At 50.7% G+C, this 21,339-nt stretch overlaps 1 protein-coding gene across 10 annotated transcripts; it reads right to left on the minus strand.

The window, feature by feature from the left end:
- Positions 1–4,319: 4,319 nt before the first annotated feature.
- On the minus strand, positions 4,320–21,221 carry GLYCTK (glycerate kinase). Of its 10 annotated transcripts, none has more exons than XM_051627515.1 (8): positions 20,887–21,089; positions 20,735–20,790; positions 19,441–19,527; positions 14,830–14,941; positions 12,575–12,965; positions 12,067–12,218; positions 10,065–10,240; positions 4,320–9,544 (listed from the first exon to the last, which is right to left on the minus strand). In XM_051627515.1, exons 5-8 carry the CDS (start codon positions 12,859–12,861, stop codon positions 8,639–8,641), a joined length of 1,521 nt encoding a protein of 506 aa, XP_051483475.1. In that variant the 5' UTR covers positions 12,862–12,965; positions 14,830–14,941; positions 19,441–19,527; positions 20,735–20,790; positions 20,887–21,089; the 3' UTR covers positions 4,320–8,638. The 10 variants fall into 10 exon arrangements, with proteins under 10 accessions (XP_051483475.1, XP_051483472.1, XP_051483473.1 ...); XM_051627512.1 differs by having other exon boundaries at positions 19,441–20,164; XM_051627513.1 differs by lacking the exons at positions 20,735–20,790; positions 20,887–21,089 and adding an exon at positions 21,098–21,221 and having other exon boundaries at positions 19,441–20,164.
- Positions 21,222–21,339: the final 118 nt, after the last annotated feature.

Raw genomic sequence — 21,339 nt, forward strand, 5'->3', positions numbered from 1 at the left:
AGTAATATTGCAGGATGTCCCTAGTACCTCTGGTATGGGTCCCTGGCTCTGCACCCCATGGCTTTCTCAGTTTGCCAGCTGGGTGCCCCATTGGCCTTTGGAGCCCTTAAATAGTGACTGAGGCACAAATGTCCAGCATAAGGATTTATTTGCATGCCTTGAGTTTCCAGCTGCTGGCTTTTAGTTTTCCAAGCCAGTGGGCACCTGTTGGTGACAGGGAGGCCCGTTCCTGGGCTACTGACTTCATCTGAGGATGAAGTGACTCAGCCTTGGTGTAGCACAAAGGTGGGTGTCCTTGTGCAACTGGTGGCATCTCACAGTGTCTGCTGTGGCTGTGGGATCAGGGCTGTGGCATGTTCCACCATGTGTTCTTGTATCCTGTGTGCTTTGTAGCCTTCCTGCTGGAGCCCTGGTGGCTCCTCTTCTGTGGTGGCATGTGTTCCCCGTTTCCTTGGGTCCCTGTGTCCTTTGCTGTCCCCCACCTTGGGGGTTGTGCCACCAAGCCCCCCTTCTGTGGGCAGCCCAGTGCCAGTTCTGGGAGGTGGCAGCACGAGCTGTGCCAGTTGCTGGCTTGTTTGCTTTGGTGCCAGTTCATTAATATCAAAGAGCTAATTAAGATTCTGCAGCCCTTCCCACCCAGCCCTCTCCTTTGGAGGCTGGAGGATACTTCTTGTCTGCAGGATTTCACTGCAGCCCTGTGTAGAAAGGATTCAGCCCTAGTGTCTCCCATGCCTGGTGGTTTGTGTCCCTTTTTCTGCTCTCAGCTTAATCCACGTGGCTAAAGCCCCTTGAAGCCTGGCAAATGGGAAGTGATATTTGCCAATAATCCCTCTGCCCCCTGGGCAGGCTTCTCATATTATGGGTTATTAAAAAACCAAAACCCAGGCAGCAATAACTATGGACTGGGGAGAGCCCAAGCACAGGTTGTTCCTGGGCAAACCCCACCCAGCAGAAGAGGTAGAAGCAGCATGGCACAGCTGGATATTGGGAGCATCTCCAGGCACAGCCCAGCCCCTCTTGCAAATAGAGAAGGGATGAGTCTTGATCCTCTTGCTCCCTGGGTGGTGAGTGGGGATTCCCATAAGTCACAGATTAAATCCTTTTGCTCCCTGTGGAGGCTGTGGGGAGCCCCAGGGGGGGTGGAACAACCCCTGTGATCATTTATTGGGGCCCCAACCCTGGTGCCAGCCTCCTGCAGCTTCGGTGTCTTACCCATCACTGGGGCTGGGCAGGGGCAGCTCCTGTGCTGGCATCTCATGGGAACAGCATAGAGCCAGCACTAGTCACCTGCCATCTCCCTTAAGACAAAACCAGCCTCTGCTCCCTATTTTTTTGCTTTGCAGGGCAAAAAAAGTTTTCTCAAAAGAAAACTTGCCCTGAATTGAGGATGCTCTTTGCTCTGGGACAGGGCAGTGGTGCAGCTCTAGCCTTTTCCAGGCCTGGCAAGGAGCAGCCTGAAGTCTTGCTTACTCAGGGATGGATTTGTCCCATGGGAAATTCAATCCATAAAAGATCTGTGCTTAGTTGCATGTATTATTTTTTCTGCAAAAAGACTGATTTCCCTGCAAGAAGTCTCAAGTGCAGCTTGAAACATTTCATTGCATGGGTAGGGGGGTTTCCTTCTGGTTTTAAGTCAACATTTCCTCTTAAAATGTCACTCAGGGAATGCTGCTTTTTTTAAAGTAAAAGTCTGTGATGACATTTTAAGTGGAGAAGAAAATTGCTGCTTCGTTTCAAAATGTCAACTTTGAGTAGGGTGGGATTGGGGTTTTCTTATTCCAGCATTTCCCAGGGGAAAAGTGAAATGGTTTCGTCAGACTTGAGTAACTGTTGCCTTGCTGTCACCCCCAAAATAAATCCTTTTTTTTTTTTTGTTAACCTGGTAGCATTTTTGCAGCAGAGAAATTTTGCCAGGAGAAGCCATGTCCTGGGAATGGACAGCTCTGTCACAGCCAAACCCAAGCCCTCTACAGCAAATTTTCTGCTATCAGACTTCACTGGGGACCTGCAGGAGAGAGCCCATCGCTGCTGGCTGGCTTTGATTGCTGCAAGAGGGATTAACACCACGTCCAGGTTTTGAAGCTCTCCTCTTTCTGCTTCCCCTATGCCTTGTGCTCCTGGTTTTCTTCTGGTGCAGCTTGTCCTGAAAAATCACTTGTGCTAGATTAGACTAGAGACTGGAGTTATCTCCCTTTATTTATTAGGGCAATTATACCTAATGATTCACATGCTCGTGAAGAGTAATTACTCCCAAATCCAGCACTAGTGGTGTTCATACCCAGCCTGGGTATGGTGATTCACATATGCATCTCTTTGTACAAATCATCAAATTATGATCTCTTAATTGCTGATTTGGTTTGGAGGGGGTTACAAAGTGATGGGGGACTGGGTGGCACCATCACTGTGCCTGGCTCACTCCTTTGGTGTGGTCACTCGCCTGCTTTCCCCCCCACTCTGTCACTGCTTTCTTCCTGTGTGGTTTTTGCTGGGGATTTTGGTTGGGTTGAGCCCCTCAAGCTGTGGGATTTGTGGTGGGTTTTTTTGTGTGTTTTTTTTTTTTTTTTTTTTCAAGAGCTGCTCTATCTGATCTGGCCATTGCCATGGCACCAGCCTGCTGGGGGAGAGCTGGGGCTGCCTCTATCAGAGCTGCCCCCTCCAGGGTGGGGATGACCTCTCCATTCTCCCAAAACTTAGCAGTGATGTGGCTCAGCTGTCACCTCTTCACAGCTTGGAGCAGGTGGGTGAGAGCTCATGAAATGCTGACGTGGAAAGCCAAACCCTTTGCCAGGTTTTGCACCAAAAAAGGCACCTTGCTTCAAATTGCACAGTGTGGGGCAGCTGCCAAGGATTGCTACCTCCTTCCCCAGAGTTGGGCAGCCCCCTGTCTGCCCTGCCCCAGGGAGGGTACACCTGGGACCACCCCTCCACCATGCAGGGAAGGAGCATTCCACCAGGGATGATGTATGGAGTCCAACCTGCGAAGCTGCTCTGGCCTTGGGAGAAACCCTGGCCCTGGGGACAAGGGTTTCTGGGGGTGTTTTGAAGGATGTTGATGCTTCCCAGTGCTGCTGTGTGGCTTGGAAGGGTAAGCTGGAGCTGAAAGTTCTTCCTTGTGGGATAAGGGAAACCTGAGGTGATGGCTCTGGGGTGACTCTGCCTCCTGGGTACCGCCCAAGGCAAGGCTGTGGTGCTCAGCAGGAGGCTGGTCATCAGTTGTGGTCTCCTGGGCCAGAGAAAAGCTTTTTCCTGCGCCCTCAGTAAGCAGAGCGTGGCCGTGCAGTGCTGCCTTGCTCTTGTTTAGCTTAAAAGCAGCTTTTCCCTTCTGAGTGCATGCCAGGGCAGTGTTGCACAAGCCCACACGCCTCACCCATCCCCTCCTGTCATGGTCACTGCTCTGGGTCTCCCACCCTATGGATGCTGGAGTCACTGCTGGGTTGTGAGCAGCTTCCAGAGAAAGGCTGGTAGACAGCAGGCAGCACAAGTCCCTCTTTCTGCTGGCCACCACTTGGCTTTGTCCCCAGCTTGCTTGGGTGGGCTCCTGCTGGAGCCTGCTCTGGTCTCCCCCCTATGCCCACAGTAGCTGTGCTGGCACACTTGGGAAGCATTCACTGTGGCAGTGGCTCCCTGCTTTCGTTCCCACCCCAAGTCCACCTTAGCAGAAGATCCATGCTCCTTTGTGCTGGTCCCTGGCCCCCTGTCAGAGCTCCTGCAGGCAGCCAGCAGCTGCTCCTCTTGGGCTGCCAGGGGGATTTGTGTGCTGGCAGCTCCATGGGCTCTCTTCTTCTTGGTCAGATGGGGAGGATGCTCTGACTGCTGTGCGGAGGGGCCTGGCTCCTTTTGTTCTCCACCCCTGCTGTTAGTGATGGGGCTGGAGGGTTGTGGTGCCCATTGCCTTGGTGGGGCTGATAAAGCCCTGGGGATGGCAGGAGTGCAAGCAGAGGGTCCCCATGCTAGAAGATTCCCCCCGAGGGTGATGTTCTGGGATGGGCAGAGGGGAGATCTGGGAGTATCATAGGGTGAGTCTTGTCTCAGCTCCAAGGGGAGCCCTGATTTGGGGAACCTTCATTAGCTGGGAATGCTGGGAGAAAGTGCTGATTCCCCACAGGACTCCCTCTCCAGTGGCTCTAGGGCCTCCCACACTTTCTCCTGGCAGATGCATTGCCTCTCCTCTCTGATGCTCCTCTGTCTTCCCACAGACCCCACAAAGGGACTTGGGGAGGCTCCCCAGGACCTGGCCGCATCACGGTGGGGGCTGCAGCAGCTGGTCCAGAGGGACTGGCCTGTCATCCCACCAGCATGGAGGAACCTGCAGCCTGCTGTCTTGTATGGCTTTTTATTCCTATGTGATTATACATTCCACTTCATATAGGGATTGAAGCCGTGCAATACGCCGGGGTCCTACAGCGGAGAACAGCCCCTGTGTCACAGAAGGCAACCTCAGAGGAGCCACCAAAGCACCCTGGGTGCTGGAGGAGGGTTCCTGGCCTCAGACCAGGCTCTGTCCTGCATCCTGGGCTCCCTGGCCCTCGCAGGGGGCAGGTGAGGGGTGCCAAGCTGTTTTTGGGTGAGGCCAGCACAAGCCCACCTCTTGCACTCCATCCCATTGCAAGGGTGGGCCTGCTTCTGCACCATGTCTGCTGAGGAGAGCCCTGGTGACTGTGCTGGTGGGCTCAGCCCTAGGATGAGGAGGTCCCCCAGTCTTGTTTTTGCCCCCTCACTGTCCCAGGAGATGGGTGACAGCCTCCCAGTGAGGGAGGGCACTGGAAGGAAGTTCTGCTGCCAGGTGAGGAAAAAAGGAGGAGGAAGGACCTGGAGAATGGCCACGTCAGCAAGGGCTGCCCCAAGCACGGTGCTCTTCAAAGTTTCTCAAGAGGCCTCAGCTGCTCTTTCAAGGTTTGTGTTAAATCTGTCACATTAGCGAAAATAGTGAAAATTACTTGGCTTGTGGAGATGAAAGGCAGCCCCTTCGATCCCTCCATAAAGGAAGGGCCCCATTAACACCTAGTGAAATATTAGCCATTAATCAGGCTCTGTGCAAAATAAAACCATCCACATTTATCATTATTGGATCCTTAATGAAGTGATAATGGGAATGCTGGGGAGCTGTGATATTAATGTCTCCTAAGAGGCAAGAGTAGAGCCGAGGGCAGCAGCCAAGATTTTTAATTTACTGCCAAAAGCTCGTGCTGTTAATAAGGCCGTTACTTCTGGCCATTAGCTCAGTTTGGCTACGAGCAGCCTGCTCATGAGAGCACACTGATCGCAAGCACACCCAGGCTCTCCTTGTCCACTCCCTGCCCAGTGGCTGGGCGTGCCTTTCCCAACAGCTGTCCCTGTATCCTCTGCCCATGTACAAGGATGTGTCCAGGGAGCTGTTGACCATCTCCACCCATCTCCCTCCTTACTGGAAGCTGGCTGGTGTAGAATGAGTTTTGCTTTTCTGTTGAAAAGGGCAGGGTCTGAGAGCACCAAAACTAAGCAGCTCTTGTTTCTTGCTCTTTTGATGACTTGTCTCCTCAGGTGCAAGCACTGAAGAGCCACGATGGTGTGGAGCTGGTCCCAGTAGGGCCCACACACTGGGATCACTCAGTGCAACCACAGTCCCATTCTGGGTTTCTTCATTTGCCTGGGTATGTTCCTGTCCAGGACAGCGTGGGTGAGCTGCAGAGCCCTGCTCAGCTGTGGTGACTCACTCAGGTTCCCAACAGGAAGGTGGTTGCTCCTGGCCAGCTCCAACAGCCTAGAGGCACATCAGTACTTGGCAGGTAAGCAACGCTGTTGTATCTTTATATGCAAGTGTGAACTCCCACATCCTTGCAAAACCTGACCACTGTGGCCCAAATGGATGCTGGCTCATCTGTGGAACCTTCTGCTGCCAGTGCAGGGGTTGCAGATCAGAGGGAGCTGGCTTTGGGCTGGAGCAGTAATGGGTGATTCTGTGCTGGGCATTGTGCAGAGGCATAAAACTATGTCCTGTTTGTAAGGGATGCACATGCTCCAAAGCTGCTTTCTTCCCTGGGTGGATGTGCAAAGTCCACCCAAGCAATCCATCAGTAATGGAGCTTCAATCTATGCAGATAGAAACATCAGAAAAGTGTTTTTGTAACCTGGGTGTCCTTGGTCAACCTCACCCTGTCCTGTTATCCCTTCATTGGAAAAGAAGGGATAAGAACAAAAACCATACATGAAGGTCAAGCAAATGTAGATGTGAAGTGTTCTTCAGAGAGCTCCATCCTTTCAACAAACCTTTTATCAGACTTTTCTCCTTCCCAACACACAGACTCTTTTTAATGGTTAGTGAAAAGCTGCTGTTTAGAAAGCAAGGCCACTGCTCAGGGAATGTGGTAGGCATTTCCCAGAAGCAGCCAGCAAGCCCTAGCCCAAGGTCTTCTCAACTTCACTGCAACACAGCACAGCAGCAGCTCCAAGGACAAGCATGGTGCTCAGCAGTGTGGAAGGGCTGTGGACAGAGTGCTGGATTACAGTGGGCCTGTGACCATGTGCCCAGGCTGGCAGACCAAACCTGCTGCTGAAGATGCCAGTGACGCTTCTGCCAGGCACCCCAGCCCAAAACCAGAGTCACTCTGGATTTCGCTGGAGCAGAATTGGACAGGAAGCGCTAACAGCATTTTGAAGCTAGATTTAGCCAGTTATCCTGGCTGCAGCCCATGGTTTTTGGCTGTATCACTGCTTGTGTTAGTGCCCCCATGGTGTTGGCAGGCCGGGCACGCAGCAAAAGCCAAATGCTCTGAAACCAACCAGCGACCTCTGGAGAAAAACACCAGTTACAAAGCAGCTCCTCCTGCACAGTAGGGGCACAGTGAGCTTTGTAACGCTTGGCAGGTCCCTCTCAGCAGATCTCCAAGCCCTTTGCCAGTGTGAGCAAGTTCAGGCATGTTACAGAAGACCTTCAGACTCAGAGGGTAAATGAGATGCGTGGATGAGTTTAAACCACAGGGATCAGACCAGGGTTTTTGAAATCCCCAGGCTTGTGTCTTGACACCATGCTTGGGCTGTGGCCCAGGCAGCCCTGCTGCCAGCCTGGCATCAATGCCAGGCCCTGTGATGGTCCTGCTGGTATTCCTGCTTGTCAGATACTGGCTTCAAAATCGAAGCAGGAGGTGTCACATCCTCCTCAAAAATCCACCCTCTTATCCATCTTGGAGCAGGGTGCAGAATGACTATTTGGTTGGACACCATGACTCGTGGTGTTGTGAGGATGGTGTATTTATGTCACAAGATGAGATCAGCCACATGGAGTAGGTTGGTCTGTCTAGAAAGAGTCTGAGTCAAGCATGTCCTGTTAAATTAGGGCTGGATTTTCAAAGGAGCTCAGCTCCCACTTAGGTTCTGTAACAAACAGGTAGATAGTCAAAATGAGCTGGATGTGTTGGGTCATACTGGCTGCTGAGCTGAAGTCCTTTGAATATCCAGCCAAAACTGTCACAGTGCCTGTTGCTACAGGTGAAGCCCTTCTGAAATCCAGCTCCACATCCTGGGAAACCTAACTCATCTTTGCTTTCCCACATATTGCACTGCAGTAGGTGATGAAACCACAATAACCACTGCATCCTCATACATGTGGGGGAGAGGCTCTCTGTCAAAGCCCAGCTCTGGCAGCTTTGCCCTTTGATCAGCAGCATGGGTCAGGAGAGCTGAGCAGGAAGGTTTCCTTGCCTTTTGTTCTTTGGAATTAGCAGAGTTAATCAGAGTGACAGTGACTTCTGCCTCAGCGCAGAAAGGTCAGAGGCTCAGGCTGGATGCACGATTGTGTTCTGGGCAGTTGGAAAACATCACCATGAAAGGTTATAGCTGCTGGCATGGAGGCTCTCCCAACAGAGATCAGCAGAGAAGATGTCCCTGCAGAAGGAAGGAGGCTGGAGAAGGACTATACGCATCTGGCTTGTCACTGTACCTTAGTCATCCCTTCCTGATGCTGCATGGTGAAGGTACACCACCCTCTGTGTCACTGTCACTGTGCATTGGTTTTGTCACATGTCCAAGGTGAAATGCTGCTCTCAGCCAACGTGCTTCTTAGCTGCACTGCTGGGTGTGTGTCATGCTGGGCTCTGGGTCTCTCTCACTTCAGGCACCTTGGTGTGGGAGGGGCTGCAGGGCGCTGCACTGGTAGTGCTGGGTGTCCCCACCATGTCACCCCAGCACCTCTATGGCTCCAACTGGGAAGGCCTGGCTGTTGCTTTTACATCCCTCAGTCTCTGTGATGCACTTCTGTGAACCTGCAAAAGCCCCCTGATGAGCTGCTCTTGAGCTGGGGGGCACTGCAGGAGCAACAGCCACAGCGAGGGCTCTTCCTGACAGCTGTACCATGGCCTTGCTTTCTCCACATCTTTGAACTACAGTTGAAACAGTCACAGGAGTGGCAGCTCTCAGCAGAAGTGTTAAATCCAGCCTCTGTGTCCGTAATGTGACCTCTTACCTTCCTCTGATCCCAATTACAAGTGCTTGCTTCTGCTGTGGACATCCACTCGTGTCTAATTAGCGGAGTCTTTCTGTCAAAGATATCAGCACTCTTGACAGGGAGCCTTAATTTAAGTAGTTTACATTTGTCTGCAGTGTTGATGCCTTCATTTCCCCCCAGTCCTAATGGAATGCACCTGGATGTCTGCAGAGGGAGCTCTTATGATCTCTCCATGGCTCTAATTAAAATGGCCTGGATGTCCATGACATTGGTGCCCGTCAAGCCTGTCACCAGGAGGTGATGGCCACCTCGGAACTGGCTGAAGAATGTGTAGGAATCATTGTTGCTGAGAAAGGCCTCCACGTTGAGGCCCTCCTGCAGAGCCTCACCCACCAGCTCTGGGCTGCAGAAGGCTCCCGCTGCCTCCGTCGGCCCATCCTGCCCGTCCGTTCCCCCACTGAGGAAGATGATCTCGCACCTCCCTGGGTGTCCACTGACTACTGTGGCCTGTGCCCTGTGCAGCCCCAGCCCCACACGCAGGGCCAGCTCCTGGTTCCTCCCTCCCTTGCCAGTTCCTTGGAGCCGAACTGTGGTTTCTCCACCAGCCAGGATGCAGACTGGTTTTTCAGGCCCTAATTCTTGCAGGGCCTGTAGAAACTCGGCGAGGTTCAAACCTGGGATCTCTAGCTCTGCCACCAGCTGCAGGAGATTCCCCCTCACCTCATCACCCAGGGGCCCTTCTCCGAGGCCGGTGAGGCCCAGGCAGGCCAGCTGGATCAGCTGGCAGTACAGCGTGGCGACGCGGCCGACCTCCCCGCAGACGGCTGCGCTCAGGATCAGGGCTGCGTAGCCCAGGCCCTCGGCCCGGCGCTGGGCCTCGTCTAACGCCAGCCTGTTCGACCCAATGATGATGTTGCAAACGTGGGAGTAGTCTTCTGGAGCAGTGGGCTTGCTGGGAGAGCTGGACAGGACTGTTTCCACTGACTTGGGCAAGTTGTGCAGCAGGTTGTATTTGGTGAGTATCTGAAGGCAGTCTTGGACACTGTGGGAGCTGATGGCAGTGGGCCCACTCGCTATGATGTCCAGGGGGTCACCAATCACATCAGAAAGGATGAGGCTCACCACCTACCAAGAGAAATGCTCATGGATTACTGTGGGAGGCAGAGACAGGTGACCACACAAGAGCTCTGGCGTAAGTGCTGCTTTGAGTTACGGTTGTGCCACTCACATATCAAAGAAGATGGAAATAGGGGTGGATCTTGGTCCATTTTTGTTTTACAATCCTGTGAGAGTCACCTTGTCATTTAAAACCCGCAGATCTACAATGTCTTTTGATACTGGACCACTGCATTGGAAGATGTAACCTGTATCACTGCACTTGTCAGGCTGATAACCTGGTGTGGGTTCAGCAATGGCACATACTGAGAACAGTCCCCAGAGAAGCCCAGGGCTGGAGCCACCCCCTGAAGCACTGCTGTGGAGCACCAGCCCATTGGAAGTGCCTGCTGGGAGAAGGCTGGGGTCTGCTGAGAGTGCTGTGATGGAACAGCTGACATTTGCCAACACTGAATTTCCCCTCCTCCATCTCTGTCTCCCTGAGGGGAGAGGGTGATCTCTGGGCAAGCAGAGGCTTTTCCTCAGTTACCTGTGCGGGATATGCGAGCCGGGCCAGCCCTCCACCCTTCAGCAAGGACAGAGTCTTCCGGACAACATTCAGCTCTTGTATGGCAGCTCCTCGGGAAGCCAGCATCTTTGTGAGTTTCTCCTTCTCTTGGAGGAGGATGGGAGGGATGGGAGCAGGCAGTAGGGCCGATCCACCCCCTAGGATGCAGAAGAGATGGCATCAGGACAGGAGGAAAGCAAGGCTGTCCAACACTTGAGCAGGAGCAGCCTTTCCTCCTCCCTCACCAGTGTGTAGAGGGAAGGCAGAGGTCACTGGGGGGGGGAAACTATACTAACATCTCCAGAGAATTCAATTGTCTTCACCAATAGGCTTTCCTCAGTGCTGCCCTGCATTGTCTGCAGTCAGCTGCACTTCACCCAGGCAGCATAAACCTCACCAAACCAGGGTGTTGCAGGGATGACAGAGAAGGGCTGGCAATGACTGTCCCTGCTACATCAGGCTGTGAGTGTGTTGTCACACTGATTTTTAAGGGTAACCTGGATGTGGGGGAGCACAGCCTCTGTGACTGGCACAGCAGTTGGTGCTGAGCAGATGGAGACAGTGCTTGCTTTGCTGGCTCCACTTATTCAGGACAGTGTGTAAAAACACCAGCTATGCCTGCAGCAAGGTAAGAAAGTGCTGAACTGCACTCCTCTAGTCCTGGAGGAAAGGAATGGGGAAGAGAAACACAAAAGGACAGAGCACACTGGGAGTCCAGGATGACAGCCTCGTTGATGGGAATCTTGTTTGATACAAGTGAGCATTGGAAATGCAGAAAAGGAGGCAAGTAAAAAGGTTCTAATGGAATTGTGGAATGGATGGAAACTACAGAGTAGAAAGATATGAGAAGAGAGTGAATGTGTAAAGAAGTACAGCTGAAACCTACTGTCAAAAGGCAAAGCTTGCTCAGAGGTTTGAGACAAATCAGCATCAATAAAACATGATGAGCAAGAAAAACAAATGCAAATGCCTGTTTCAGTCAATAGCCAGGGATCTAGCTGAGAGGCAGGAGCAGTCAGGGACGGGCTGCTGTGTGGGAGTGTGTGTGCGTGGGGAGCTGCAGCCCCGGGGAGATCCTGTACAGGCTCTCTGGAGGGCTGAGGAGTCTCTTGGAGATCCCCATAGCCAAAGGACAGCAGGAAGCCCAGGGGAATCCCCGGGAAGCACAGCTAGATGCCAGTCACTTGGGTGTTTGCCTAGTGGCACTATTTTTCTCTGCACCAGCTTGGGCTGTGGCATCCACAGAGGAACCAGAGGGAAAATCACTGAGCAGAGGAGACCAAGGGGTTTACAGAGCTGCTCTGAGCTCCTGCATGCTTTTGCCCTGTCACACCCACTCACTCAGCTGAGATCAGGCCAGAGGGATGTTACTGCATCCCTCTGATGTACAATATCCACCTTCTTTACACAGCCCTGGCTCTGGGGAGAGCCTGGAGGTCCAGCAGACAGGGCCTGGGGGTGTTCAGGGCTGACCCTGCAAGGCATGCAGCTCACTGCATCAGAACCTGGGGGCCTCATTTCTACTGGCTGGGACACAGCAAAACCTTGGGAAGGATCAGTCCCAAATCTTAGCTCACAGATTTATAAGCCTGCATGAATTCAGAGCATGCAAGTCCCCCAGGTGCTTGCTTCTCCAAGTGTGCATCCCCAAATACAAGGAGGGGACAGGAAGAAAGCATCATCTTGGTAAGGGGTGAAAGCAGCTAGTAGGCTGTGCCCAGACGTGTCATCTCACAGTGGTAGCACAACTGCAGGGACCAGACCGCATAGCTCAGTCTCTCTTTTCCAGCAGCAGGCAGCCCTGTGCCCTCCTCTTCTACAACCTTGGAGAAAGGCTGGTGGGAGAAAGGAAAGGAAAAATCCCAGAGGTATGTCAGTGCTGAGAGGGCCAGCAGAGCACAGTGATTCTCTGCTGTACAGCCACATGTGGGCAGGCAGCTGGAGGGCCCTGAGCAGAGTCCACTCCCTGGATTCCCCATTCTACCTGAGATGAGCACAAGGAGCAGGTCTTCTGCAGTCAGGCTCTCAGCCAGCTCCCGGATGGCAACTGCTCCCTTCAGAGCCTCTGTGTCTGGGAGATTGTTCTTGGCACCTTCAATGACCTGGATTTTGCTGTGTGGCTTCAGGAGCATCTCCCTGGTGAGGTAAGAGAGGCAATCACACCACTGACATGTGCACCAACCCAGGTAGCCAGGCTGTCACTCAGCAGGGAAATGGGCCTGGTGCATGGTGAGTGATGGGGATAGGGAGGTGGCCGTTGCTGAGTCTTCTCCCTGGGGCTAGAGGCAGCGCATCCAGTGCAAGTGTTGGGCTGTGTCACTAATACCACTGGGTCATGATAGTAGTTGAAGACCAGGGCAGTGTGGTGGATGGGGTGAGCACCAGAGCAAGGGCAGCTGGAAAGAACTGAAGGGGTTCACACTGACATCCCACAGAGGACAAATCTGGCAGCCTGTCCCTCCACAAACTGTCCAGACACAGCCCCCTCTTACTGCAATCCTACTCGCTGCAGGCTCTCCTGGATGCCTAGTGGCACATTGATGATTCCCCGAACAAGGTGGTCTCCCAGGATCTCTTCTGCTGCCGCAGCCATTCCCAGCACAGCTTTGCCGAAACCCACCAGGTACAGGTCCCTCTTCACTGGAAAGGCCTGGCCCTTCACCAGCAGCTGAGGGCAACTGCCTCCCTGGAGCTTCACAGCACTCTTCAGCATGGGAGCTGGCCGGACGGTGCCCACGGCGCTGCGGAAGAGGTACAGTGCGTGCTCGTGGAGGGACATGCTGCCCAGGACAGCTGGGCTGAGTCTGCTTGGTGGGGTGGGCTTGTACACACACTGCTGACACTGGCAAGGCCTTGAGAGCTGGGACAGTTCCACCCTCCAACCTGCAAGGGAAGGTGAATGCTAGCAGAAGAGACAGAACTGTCACAGGGAGAGCAGGGAGGCAAAAACATGAGCCACAGAGCTTTAGTTCATGTTTCCTCTAAATGAAGGTGACACACCAGCAGCATTTTCAAACCTCTCCCTAGGCAGGTGGGAAGGAAGGAAGGACAGTGTCACATTCAAACTACCTGCTAGCTTGTGGTCCCCCTGCAATCCCATCACCTCCTGCAGGGAAGGTGAGCCTGCCAGCCATGTTCTTTTTTACTGTAGGTTTGCTACTGGCAAGCCATCCTTTCTATTTCCTCAGTGTTTGACACCTTTCCAGACTGTAGAAGCTGCTCTCTGTCCTGGAGAGAGCAGGGCATCTGAGGGGAACAGCTTTTCACTGTGCTAACTCCCTTTCTCAGGCCAGCCAAATGCTGATCTCATTCTCTGGCTGCACATTGCCCCACGTGTCCCTGCAGCATCACACATGGGCTTTGGAGAAACAACAGACTTGCTGGCTGCCTGATTCCTTTCTGCTGGTGGCCACAGGGAGACCAGTAATGAGGCTCCCCCACCAAACAGCAAATTAACACAAAGCTTCATTCGCCTTTATTTTTTAGTCCTCTCATTATCCATTAAAATCACATTTAGAGCCCAAATAGGAGTTCAGATCCAGGCCAAGTTGCCATGTCTGTGAATGCCCATTTGAGTTAGTCTCTACTGAATATTAGCATTATATGCAACAAAGATGAGTGTGGACCAAAGGATCTCAACTGCTCAAGGGCAGATGCTTGTCGTGACAGAGGAAATGCAGCCCCTGCCAGCATGCACACATCTACTCCCTTCCAGCATTTCTCTTTCTCTCCATTAACTGGCAGCAAGTTCCACTGCTGGTTTCTCAGGATCAAAGATCTGTGTGATCTGCATCTCTCCTGCTCATGGCAATTATGATGCAGGCAATTAAGGCAGAGTGCCAGAAGACTGAGGCAGCCCAGGCAACACACTTGATCACAGACCCATTCAAATTACCTGAGAGAGTTAATTCTCTCTCTAGTAAATAGATGTGTTTTGGTGCAAGGCCAGTGGCTGTCTTCTTCTGGGAGAGCTCATAAGTCCAGAGGTCTCTTTGTCCTAACCTCCCAGAGCATTGCAAAGTGTTAATCATTAAGCCAGACAAGCTTTCCAGCAGCTCCTCTGGGTCTACATCTACCGTATTTTCCTGTAAGGACCCAAAGGCTCTGTGAAAACCTCCACACAAGCACCTTCTCAGGAAATGAAACTTGGGCACACTCTGAAATCTATCAGTCAAGGGACTTGCATATAAAACTATCCAGAGAGCCATAGGTTTGCCAGAGAAAAAAACAATTCAATGCTTAAGAGAAACAGATTTTAAATGTAGAACACAGGGCAGTTAAACTACTTATCTACACTACCTTTAGATACTGGTCAGGACTGGCTTTTCAAGCATGAGGAGAGATAGAAGACAGGGTGTCCTGACCACTTTGTTACTTGACTCCTGAACTTCATGGCAGCTGGTGCTGCCACCAGGCCTCAACTGTCGTAAAATGAGGGCCAGAGTAACCCTGCTAACACAAATGAAGTCAGCTGAGATAAGTATCTCTGTTCCCAGTTCCCAGTAAGTCTCCCATTCACCTGGCAGCACAGGGCAACAAGAGGAAGGTGTTACAAAACAGAGATGCATCACGCCCCAGGTCACCTCATCTGAGCAACACAGGGTCTGCAGAAGTGGTTAGAGAAAAAGGCTTAAATGGAGCCAGAGGAGTTCAAGAAAACGAAGCCCCAAAGCTTTTAACAGGCTCTGCCTTGATGTTTCTGTGCATGGCTGACCCTGAAGACCTGGGGAATTGAGCATAACCAGACCTGCAACTGTGGATCCTGTCACATGTGCCCTCCCGGTTGCTCCGCTCAGCTCCAGCTCCAGACACGACACAGCAGGCAGGAGTTGTTTAAAAGCAGTCCTCTCCTAGTGGAGCTGAAAAAAAATACATGCCAGCTTAATTCATCTAGCACTTGTGTACATACTGCTAATGCTTGCTCTGGAAAGCACTTCACCACAATAGCAGGCATGTAATCTATTTTCTGCACTCTGAACTCAGATTATATTTTAACCATTGAGGTCTGATCCAGAGCCTGTTGGAGTCAGCACGTCTTTCCATTCCTTCTAGAGATTTGAGGGCACGCTGCCTGACACTGATCTCAGAACTCAGGTGTAAATGCAGAGTAAATCTGGTGTAAAACCCCCTTGCAGGCAGAGGTTATCCAACTTTACATCAACGTAAAAGAGAGCTGAATTTGGCCCAGCCTCATGAGCTCAGGAGGTCTCAGTGTGTAACTCTGCTTCTTGTCAGCTCTGATTAGACACGCAGGCTCACTGGAGGCTCCCCTTGGAATGGGGGTGCTGCTAATGATGCCACAAATCCATTTTTATGTAATTTATTTATACAGTCTGAGGCACTGGGTACTAAATGTCATCAGGGAACAGCTGTAAATCAGTGCTATGAAATCCATTGCAGGTATTAGAAAAAATAATAAAACTCCTCGTTTTACTGAGGCTTTAAAAACAAGTTAAGAGAACTGAACATCACCCCACACCAAAGCATAGGCAGCCTTGGAAAGAAAAATAACCCAAATGGCAGCTCTCAAACTCCCTCCAGGGATGGTGGGTCTAGAAAGGATACAATTGCCAGTTAGCTGCTGAGTATTGCCCATGGGGAAATGACAACCTCTCATCCCTGCATTTGCTTCTTCCCACTGTGGGCTGGGAGGAACCTTGGCTGGGAGGGACTGATGATGTGATCCCTGTTGCTTCACGCACTAATCTTTGTTCCTCAGTTTCTCAGGGAAATCGCAAAGGGATGAACAAGCTCTCTTCTGCATAGATGTAAGGTGACATGCTGTAGGCACTAGTGGGGCTCAGGTTTCACACCTTCCCTTTGTCCCTGCTTGAGATAATTTAGAGTTGGGGTATAGAAAGTCCTTTGGAAAATTTTCTAGAAGTTTGCACTAAGCTTAGGAGAAAAATTATGCTAAGAATTGCCTGTCCCCAAGAAAGCAGGACTGTAAGGGATTTAGATTAATCCCCTTTAAATGAAAACTTCCTCAGCTTTCATTGATGAATAACGTTCACCATCTACATACTTCTTTGCGTGCGTTACCATTATAAGCCCTTTCTTCATAGGGCTCCTCCTAAGCCTGCAGAAATTTCCTCTGTTAACTCTCACAACAAAAAGCAGCAAACCCACAGCTCCTCGTTTTCACCAACTCTGGGAAAAGAGGGAGGGAGAGGAGCTGGACTGTGATCAAATACAGGCAAAGAGCTCTTTTGCATTACCTTTCATTAACTTTTTAATAAAAGCAATTCTGCAGGCAAGGAGCCAAAGTCAGAGGGAGACAAAAACAATGCAGCACCAGGGGCAGAAATGTGGTAAGCTGCCAGGTAAATTGGATGGTGGCACGAGACCAAAAGCAGGGACACAGGGGGCACAGTCTCAGCCACAAACTTGGAGTCACACTGGGGAAGAAAGCAGTGACCAAATGAGCTGGCTATGCCTGTGCAGTGAGAAAAATGAGCCAGCATCTCTCTCCCTTGCAGGTACTTGAAAGCCAGAAAAATATTCCCTTCTAGGGGCCAGTCTGCCATCACTGGGCAGCCTGGAGCTATTCCAGGTACTGTGGCTGAAGATTTGTTCAAGGGTTTCTATCACATGATTGTGGTTGTCTTCAAGTTGGGGCAATTGGACTTGTTGCAGGCCAACCCAGTCACACATCCCAAGTGTTTCAGGTGCTGCCAGATTGGAGGAGACTGTAGGTTAATGCTCTGGGATGGCTAATTCAACTGAAGTGTTCAGGGGCCAAAATTAGTTTATTTTAATGTCATTGGGACATCTCTGGATTTCTCCCAGTGTGGCAGTGGTGGCTGGCCCACTATGTCCAGGGTCAACTCCAAAATGCCGGAGGGGCTTAGAAGCAATTGGAGATGGCAATGGATCAAACCCCCAATTGTTCTAGGATAATTTTGAGCTCAAGCTCCAGAAGACAGATTACATCTTTGTTACACCAGTAAACTATCAGACACAGCAAGTTCTAACAGGGTCTCCTGCTACTTGTTTTTCCTGCTACATGACTTTCTTCTGGCCTCCTGGTACATAAATTACCGTTAGACTCACCAAGGCTTCCTTCCCACTTCCATTTTTCATGCATTACCTTGGGAGTTTACCTATGAAGTACAACACAGCAGAGATTTTACTGCCCTAAACTCCCATGTTCCCACTTACTGACACATCTCTTCCATCATTTGATATATCAACTTTAATTTGCCTGGTAAGCCCTGCTCAAACTCAAACTTGCTGCTCCAGATGGTCCCAAAAGCATTATGAGAAATTTTTCCAGGAGATGCACTGAACCCAGGAGCAAAACAAAGCAGTGAAGGTTTGTTCCAAGTGACTATTCTGGGAGGATTAGATGGGGGATTTTTCAAGACTAATCTCTTCAAATGAAAATTTCAGAATTTGATTAATTTTTTAATCTGCACATGGATTTGCATAAAATTACTGCACTGCCTCATTTACATGCTGTAAAAGAGAAAATGTCTGCAGCCTGGATGGAGGAACTCATCATTGGTCAGCTCTGAAGGGTCCAGAACACGAGTGGGTGTGTAGGGACAGGGGGAAATGTCCTTCTGCCCCTGCTCACCCTGGTGTTCCCGCATCCATAAGTGGGAAAGAGGATAATGGTGGACAGAAGCAATACAATGAGACCAGAGAGCTGCACAGAGGGTTTGCCAGGCAGGCAAGGGAGAAAGTAGGATGGACTCTGAATACCTTTGTTTCAGGAATATGCTGAGCTCTGGGAAACCCAGGAATCCTAATTTCCAAGACATGGCTTTCTGTATGTTTCTTGGAAAAGAAATATGTTGCTCTCATGACTGATTTACTCACCAGGAAAGTGTCAACAGGGTCTCTTTGCCTTTGATGGGGAATGTAGCCCAAGGCCAAACACAAGGAAGATAAGTGTTCTGTTCAGCATTTTATATATATAGATCAGTATCATTAGGAAAAAAAATTAACTGGGTTTGACATATGCATCTTACTAGTTTTTCTAGGTCACATTCCCTTCACTCCCTATATACCTTTTGGAATTGATTTTCCCATGCACTGGGGATTGCAGGGAAGAAAATTTTTTCACTGAAACATCCTTCTATAGCTCAATACAGAACAGCACTACCCTGAAGCCAAGTCCATGCCAAGTCTACTTCCTTTCATGCTGTAATTTCTCAAACTCCCCTATTCTGAGTCAACTTGCAATTAAAGTTGAGAGTCATTTAAAATACAGGGAAGAATCATAGTATTCTAGAGAAGTTGAAAAGTTGCCAGCCTTGAGGTCTGGAATAATAGAAAGGGGTTGAAATTCAGTACTGCTAAATATAAGGTCGTGCTCTTTGGGATTAATAGTAAAAAATTATGAGTTCCTCAGCTGGAAATAACACAAGAGGAGAACGAGTCAGGAATATTAATCAGTCACAGGATAACAATTACTGCTGCCCTCTATGCTGAGACAAGAGGCTATGGGGAAAGCAGAAAGTGGCAGCTGTAATCTACCTTGACTTCAGTGAGGGTTTGGACACCATTCTGGTGAGCATGCTGAAGGAGTGTGGGCTGGGCAAACACACTGTTCAGACTCACTGAAAAACAGCTCAACCACTGGGTAGAAATCAGAGGCCCGGGGTCCAGCTGGCAGCTGGTAGTCAACAGGAACTCTGATGGGGTTCCTGTCACCCTACGGCTTCCTAAGTGACCTGGAGGAGAGTGCAGAGTGCTCATCTGGGGGAAGTGTGGTTGGAGACACCTTCCAGAGGAACTGTGATAAACTGAAGGTCAGGACCAACAGAACAGAAACCTCAACCTCAGCAAGAAGTGTGAAGTTTTGCTGCTAAGGCAGGACCCCCCTGCATCAGGCTGGGAACCAAGTGGTGCAACCAACTAAGGAACAACCTAATAGCAGCTACAACTACTTGGAGGGTGGTTTGGAAGACATCAGAGATTAACACTTCTTGGTAGTGGCAGAAAGTATAAAAAGCTGTGGCCACAATTTACAAGTCAGGACGTTCATGATGGGCATCTGCAAAAAGTTCCCTACCCAGAGGGTCACACTGGGATCAGGCCACTCCGGGAAGATGTGGTCTCCATGCTAGGCAGTCCTCAGGATTTGGTTAGACAAAGCCATGGCCAAGCTGATCATGCCCTTTTGGATGGTGCTGTGCTGAGAAGAAGGGTGGAGCAGGTAGCTCCAAAGGTCCCTTCTCCCCACACTTCTGTGACTCCATCTTGTAACAGCAGAGACAGGGTTCGTGCATAGTTTGAAGAACCCATGGAGAGATGTCAAGTTGTAGAACATGAGTCCTCCACACAAGCCTTCAGTCATAACCATCACCCACCCAGAATCATCAGCAGAGTCCAAGAGAAATACACTAACCTGAGCAGTGTCCAGAAGCACCTCTCTGAAATTCATGTCCACCCAGGTGAGCACACACGGGTATGCACTGTGAGGTTATGATGGGATCTAATATAGAAATGCATGGATAGAATGACTGCACTTGATCAATATTACTCAAGCAGCAATTAAACATTTTTTTTCCATTAACTAGTTTTGCAGGGGCATTATCCATAAATCCTACTTAACGTGACATTTTCCTAGAAGATTCAATTATCCTGCCAGATAAATTCCAGCCTGGTATAAACTGACAAACTAAGTTCCAATTATTAGGAAGAAAGGCAGAAGAAGGAATAAAAAGGGAGTGACAAAATATCAAATCAACAACCCACGGTGTTATACAACTCTAAAACTTAGCTAACTATTGTAGGTGTTTTGAAGTAAATTGTCTTATGATGGTGTTGGTGAGTCACCTTCAGGGCCCACATGAGATAATCCAGGCTTTGATCATGCCATTTACAGTGGGCAACAGGCATGCTGTGCTGAAATCTCCCATCAGATGAAAATCAGGGGTAGATTTGGAACTGACCTGCAATGGGGCAGCTGACCCTGAGACCCTGGGAAGTAACCAAGGAGTCTTTCCTTGAGTCTCCCTAGACTCTGGTGAGAAAATGTTGTCTCCTTTTCAAAGTAAAAATTGGTGAGTCGCTCTGATGAGCCAATCCCAGCACAGCATGACAGGGTGAATCAGGTTAGATTTCTAAACCTGTAACAGAGAACTCCAGTAAGAAAACAGGAAGAGCAAGGAACATCAGAAAAGACTTTCGTTTCACTAAATCATACCAGCACAGAAAATAACTGAGCATGTTTGAATGATGTGCAGGCAGACCTTTGACAGCAGTTCCCAGACTTACTGTTGTTTGACCACAGGAGGGCAATATTATTCTAAGAGCAAAATCGAACTCTTATTCTGGAGACCATGAGAGGAAAATGCAATTAAAATGTCTGAAAGTACCTATGGTTTGGTTTGGTTTTGTTTTGTTTTTCTTTCGATTCTGAGTTTCTGGGGGACCAAAATGACACAAGATTTGATGTTCTTCCAAATCTAAAATAGCAAGGGGCTGGAAGTCTTCAGGGGGTGGGAGATTCTGTTATATTCCAGGAAGAACTTTTCCGCTTTTTAAGGTAAGAGACGTACAGAGGCATGGACACTGAGTATGACATCTAGTGCCATGATAGAAAAAAAGGAATCAGTTCCCAGGTGTCCGAGGTGAAACACCAGCCTCAAAGCCAAGGAACCCTTCTCACAGGAAAGGTCGGGGCTTCTCATCAGTACCTGACACTGTATGTGGCGTGAGACCAGAGTGCTCCAGCCGTGGTGTTCCTGTGGTGCTGGAGGCCAGTTTTTAGAATTAAAAAAAAAAAATACTGAGAAATAAAAATGTGTCATAATTGAACTGAAAAAGGGTGGTGGGGGGGGGCACCAACCATGAGAAAGCGATCGCTGTGTATTTCAAAGGAGGGCACCTAACCCTGGCCTAGCGACGGGAACGGACACCCGAGGGCAGGAGCGGAGCTGCTCTGGGCTGCCCCGGGGCCCCCCCCGCCTCACTGCCGGGCCCCCCGGGACCGGCGCAGGCCGCGTGTCCCCGGGCGCCGCTTTCTCGCCAGTTACCGCGGGACACGCGTTATTCCGCACCGGGCACCTCACGCGCAGCGTCAAGCGGCCTGGGGGTCCCGGGGGTGTCCCGGGGGGGTCCCGGGGGGGGTCCCGGGGGGGGTCCCGGGGGTCCCGGCGGCGGGAACGCGGCTCCACCTCCCCCGCCCGAGCGGCCCGGCACCGGAAGTGACGCCGCTCCCGGCAGCGCGAAGCCGCTGCCCGCTCGACGGGATGACGTCACCCCGCCAGGTGGGTAATGACCCCCCCCCCGGCCGGGCCCT

Source organism: Apus apus, chromosome 9, assembly GCF_020740795.1.
Source record: "Apus apus isolate bApuApu2 chromosome 9, bApuApu2.pri.cur, whole genome shotgun sequence".
NCBI lineage: Eukaryota > Metazoa > Chordata > Aves > Apodiformes > Apodidae > Apus > Apus apus.